Source organism: Sphaeroforma arctica (assembly GCF_001186125.1).
Source record: "Sphaeroforma arctica JP610 unplaced genomic scaffold supercont1.456, whole genome shotgun sequence".
Lineage (NCBI taxonomy): Eukaryota > Ichthyosporea > Ichthyophonida > Sphaeroforma > Sphaeroforma arctica.
In genome coordinates, this window is record NW_014040102.1 from 65254 (window position 1) to 71075 (window position 5822).

Sequence of the window (5822 nt, forward strand, 5' to 3'; positions counted from 1 at the left end):
ATATATATATATACCCTAGGGTCCCTAGGCTAGTCTAGACCCTACCTAGGCCGATCACAATATATATATATATGTATGTATGTGTGTGTGTGTGTGTGTGTGTGTATACGCCTATTCCCTATTATGTTCAGGGTGGCCTAGTTCTAAATATTTCTGTACATCTGTTCTATATGTACCTACATATCTGTATCGACCTGATCAATTCATTTAAGTCGCACTACGTTATATTCGATTACCTACATATTTCGATAGCATCTTAGGTCTGGGTACCGGCGAGAGTGGCTTATTTTGGTATGAATTTAGATATCTATATCTAGATATATTTATGTTGGTCTCACATACGTCATTGTACTTAATATCCGTCCCAATTCTGTAGCTTCCCAGATGTGGGTACAGGTGTTCAAGGCGCCGTGGTTGGTAATGAAAATATCAAGGGTTCGACTCTGGGTGGCTGCGCTCCACAAACAGGGGAGAGCTGTTCAAATGACAAGACATGGATACAAGACATATTCGAAGGTATGTTTAAGGTTTGGAGTTTAGTTAGGGTTTAGCTATGATTCACGCTAGTGAACGCAGGGCGTACGTCGTAGTATGATATTCTCAAGGCATACAAATACACAATACACATTCGAAATCATTTCGGTCTCTAGGCGTGATCTTGGCCGGATCTTTTACATAAACTATGATGACTTCACTCTCTATTGCAAGAACGTTAGGACGGCAGAGTGGGCTAGCTAGCGTAGCTGATGGGTAAATAAGATTTTGTTTTTGGAATCTTTCACTAGTGCCTTCGAAGTCTATTGAGTGGCTCATGTGCGTGTGCGGTATTGTGCTCTGCCACACGGGGGATTAGGTCGACTCATTTCTTGTGCGGCAGATTTCCCCGTCACATCTGACGAATTTTTTTTCTTCTTCCGCGGGGTACGTGTTTATTGGCTTATATCTACTTTTTGTATGTTTGTATCGATATGGGAAGGAACTGGAGAAAGCACTGCTAGTAGAATTCTAGAAACCACTTGATTCAAATTCCAGGGCTCGAACCTGGACACACTCAAAGGGGCCCTCTACCCAAACTGTCGTCCATGGAAACCTCACTCAATTTGCATTATACATATAAAAACGGCTGATTTTAAACCCTCGCAACCCGTACTAAAAACCTCACTCCAACTGTACGTGTAGTGTACCTCAGATTGGGTGATATAAATTCTCCCCTATATAACCGTTCATATACAACCGTCATAGCCGCCCCTATAACAACCCCTTATTAAACCCACACCCAAGTCCACGTGCAAGTCAAACGGCAACCTATATTGTCGGATGAATTCCAAGGGCTTTTAAATTGTTGCTGAGCATTTAAAGGTGTAGAGAGCGCGAAACAGTTCCCAGTGCGCTTAGTACAATACCGGTAAAATGTTCTTCGCTAGCAAGCGGGACCGCATTCTATAGTCAGATTCATCAACGTGAGTTCTATTGGCTATCAGGTGTACTCACCAATGAGACGAGGTGTTTAGAGTGCGAAACGGTCTCCAGTAAGGACGAGTGCTTCCTGGACCTAAGTGTAGATATCGAACAGAACAGTAGCATCACACGGTGCTTGCGCAATTTCTCGACACTCGAGTACTTAAGGGCCGAGCACAAGTACTACTGCGAATGCTGTTGTAGTCTGCAAGAAGCTGAGAAGAGGTGGGTGGGTCTGTGGTGTGTGCGCGCCTGTATTTTTGTGTCTGTACACCCACAACTTTTGCGATGGATGCTATGCTGGCATCAGTACCATACCCAATTATACAAACCACAATCAGGCGGCTTTGTATTATAGAATGTATCACTAAATGACTCATACGATATTATTATATCCTAACTCGACCGCCACAGGATGCGAATTAAGAAGTCGCCACAAATATTGGCATTGCACCTCAAGCGATTCAAGGTTGGTGCGCGGTGGCGTATATTTTTCCCGAACGCGTGTACACTTATCTCTACACAGTCTGTCGCCCATTCTGTGCCTGTTTATATAGCTCACTATAGGACAAATCGTATGATTGTTGTGAGGGCATTCGAAAATACAGCGCGTCGAAACTGTATCAGATGAGGACCCTCTGAAAACTACCACCTTTTTCTTGGAAAGATTAGATCATGATGTATGGTAGCATTGGAAATGGACCAGTTGTTGTTGCTACACGAAAATTGCCTACAAGAAGTTTGTTGTCGGACAACTGATCTATGCTCTCTATATCTCGGATGGAAACGCCGTCTCAACATTGAGATATACAAATTACCCTTCTTTCTTTAATGCATAGTCCATCTATACTTCCTAGCTGAACATTTTTACAAGCCATTATTGATCTTTAATCCCTACAAACATTCTCATCCCGAATACCAATGGCAACAGTATTTTGAACAGGAAGGGCGCTACAAGAAATTGTCCTATCGGGTGGTCTTTCCGCTCGAGCTCAAGTTGTTCAATATGGTAGGTAAACTAAGCTATGAGCAGCGTGTTAAGCTCAACCTTGTAGTTCTGACCGTATCTGGCATTTCAGTTTGAATCAGCTGTGTGATGTAAATCTATTCGCCAGACCATTATCAAATCCTGATCTTCACAACTTGATCACTAAGATCATATTTTCACATTTCTTCCCGATAAAACCTAATGTCAGTCCCTTTCACAGTCTGATGACGCTGTATCGCTAGATTGTCTGTTGATCTATTTGCGGTGGTTGTGCACGTGGATGTAGGCAGTGTCTCTTCGCTTAGAAGCCACAGATTCAGTGACATATCTTTCGTAGATAGGAATCCTCCAGTACACCTTAGGCACAAAAATACCTTCGACATAAATACACCTTACATATGATTGCCCGGAACAATTGTGACCATCACAACATTGTAATTCAAAGAACTCCTCTTCCTTCACTTTCATTTGTTTAAGAAATACGCATAACGTCCTTCGCATCACACTCCGGTGAGGCCGAATTTCCAGGCCAGAAGTACAAACTATATGCGGAAAATGGACACATGGGCAGTACACTATACTAGAAATGCTACGCTCACTTTCCTCTAACGTCTGGACATGTCAAATATTCAGGACAGTCCGATCGAACCACTACCAATTCATAGCACAGAATAATGAACGTGCCATATTTTTCATGAGCTTATGCCTACCACTACACACCACAGTCCGACGACGCCGAGTCGCCAGACCAGATGTATGATCTGTTTGCCGTAGTCATACACGTGGGGAGCGGACCCAATCAGGGCCACTACATAAGCGTCATAAAGAGTCATGATAATTGGCTGATATTCGACGACGAGAAGATAGAGGTATGTCCGCATGCTTGGACTCGAATAAATACATGATAGAGTCTGTTCTTGTAAGGTGTGCATGTGGAGCAGGAAGTGCTTGTTTCAAATTGGATATGTTACAAAACCTACAATCTCTTTCAATAAGAGTTGTTGTCGGCATATCGTGATACCTGTTGCTAGTCAATCTCATTATGGAAAGAGATAGCCACGACTATATACATGCATAGATTTGGTGTTTCGTGTATATTGTGTGTATATGGCGTGTATATAGCCAAATCTCCCTACCTATGACCAGAAACGTTTTCTATACAACGCTGCTTTCAACGGAATATGCTACAGCTTATGTTTGTTTTCAATTATACTATAAGCACTGGGAAGGTTGGTCTGTACACGGCATACACTTCGCACAACCAGATTTTTTGGTTCGCTCATTCGTTTCACCACCGTGTATTCACCCCGTTACTAATCTATTCATATCCGTCAAACCGACCAGGTTATAGAAGAGAGTAAATTGCAGAGCTTCTTCGGACTTTCGGGCGAAGGTGTGCAGCAATCGAGTGAATCCGGGTATATTCTGTTCTACCACGAGAGGGGTGTTCCGGCTGAATACAAACACATGCAGGTAGGTACTTTTCTAGCGTTAGGTTATAGGGGTATGCCTGTATATATCTATTTGAATTCATGGACTTGTCTCTTGTCGTTGTACCTCATGTATACACTTCCATGTATATACTGCACTCTTCAGTTTAATGGAACAAAACACCACTATACTCTCAGAAGACCCAATCTTACAGGAGGGGAGAATCAATGCCGACCTCGGTGTAAGTACACCTCGATCTCAAAACGATCGAGACAGGCGGACGTAAAGCTGGACAAAAGTTGTCTGGAAAAATCGTACGGGTATAAAAAAATACGTATGTGTATATATCGGGACGACCTAGCTAATAGCGGGATACACTTGCGATGCCGAGACAGACCTGTGTGAATCAGCACGCACGATATGCGCAAAGTGGGAGAGTAGTCGTAGGAATATCGGCACTCGTATTCTCAAACCGGTACACGTGCTAAACCCTAAGTACCGGACTCTTACGGAGATACCGGAATGAGCGAGTTTATATCGGTACATGCGTGTGCATACACTGGGGCGCGCGGTGTTCATATTAGAATGCGTGTGTGTACTACCATTGTATCTGCTGACCTTCGCTTACCTATTGTGAGCGCGGGTGCGTGAACGACATTAATGGGGACTCTGTCAAGTTATATTCGCAATGAGTGTGACATAAGTATTTACAAGAATACAGCAGCAATTGTCACAGGCATACCATATATCTTATTAATAGCGATGCGTGCGATAGGCCATCTTATGTGTGAAGCCCTGAGCATGTGGATGCATATTTGTACAGCAGCGTCTGACCACTCCCCTACCTCAAGTGGCGAATTTGGGTGAGATACAGCAAAGGTACATCAACTACCAACTAGCACTTACAGTGCACGAAGCCGGTCTCCCGACTACAACGTACCAAGATTTCGATCAATGAACAGTTGAAATACCGGGCTTGCATAGCAAACATCTGATAATGTTGACTGTGTGACGTGGGGGATAGTTTAGACTGGGGTTTATGTTATTTTTCAGTGACGATCGCTCAATCCGGTTTATGATCTCAGTGTGACATAAATATCTGACTGACCTGCTACGTGGCGCGGTGTTTGGAGAGTCGTATGATGGTGTTTGGAGAGTCCTATGATAGTATATCGACACCCGTTATGCGCGCGGGAGAGAGCTAGCAGCGACAATATGAAATGACATCAATGACATCAGCTGGCGTACGTAGTGATTGGTGCAGTCTTGATGTCAACAGAATATAAAGAAACTTTACATATAACCCCATAGTCGCAGGGGATAGAATCAAAATAGTAGACGTACCTGGATTTGTAGTCAGGGTTGGCATTGGTATTGTAGTTGGTGACTGCTCGCAGGCAGCAGGATGGGTATTGGTCATCCGACACACAGAAACACGGATTCGGGCAGCAAAAGAGTTGCGATATATTTTTCACGACAAAAGTGGACAGAGCAAAATGGCCATTTTATGAGGCTTCAGGACACGCTCACATATGAGAGGTATAGTAGAACAGCACCCAATAGTGCATAGGCGGGAATCATCATTGCACGTGCGTGGGGAACTAATATTGCGATAGGATGGACTATCCTATCCCACAATGCGCGCGGATGCAATGCCTTAATCGCGATATCCACTTATAATATATATAAATGAAAATTAATGCAGGCCAGAACAAAGTCTCCCGATAAGTGTGTATAAGTCTTTCAACAAGTGCTTGTGCTTGCGGATGTGCCACCCTTAGTATATGCGCGAATATATCTGAAAGTCTAATATATACTTGTGGGCTATGACTCAGAGCAGCGATATATATGTATATATATATATTTATATATATATTTGATGTATGTATGTATGTATGCATTTAAGTATGTAAGTATGTATGCATGCATGTATAAATATATATAT

The 5822-nt window shown here is 43.0% G+C and overlaps 1 protein-coding gene across 1 annotated transcript in view; it reads left to right on the forward strand.

The window, feature by feature from the left end:
* The window catches only part of SARC_06410 (hypothetical protein), a gene marked incomplete at its 5' end in the record, with an annotated part of 10817 nt that extends 5232 nt beyond the window's left edge, over positions 1 to 5585 (forward strand). The window contains 7 exons of the mRNA XM_014299691.1: positions 377 to 516; positions 1482 to 1683; positions 1873 to 1927; positions 2390 to 2467; positions 3172 to 3315; positions 3791 to 3919; positions 4075 to 5585. Coding sequence (XP_014155166.1) covers positions 377 to 516; positions 1482 to 1683; positions 1873 to 1927; positions 2390 to 2467; positions 3172 to 3315; positions 3791 to 3919; positions 4075 to 4122 — 796 coding nt within the window. The 3' untranslated portion in view covers positions 4123 to 5585. The remainder of the gene's footprint in view (positions 1 to 376; positions 517 to 1481; positions 1684 to 1872; positions 1928 to 2389; positions 2468 to 3171; positions 3316 to 3790; positions 3920 to 4074) is intronic.
* Between the last annotated feature and the right edge of the window lie 237 nt (positions 5586 to 5822).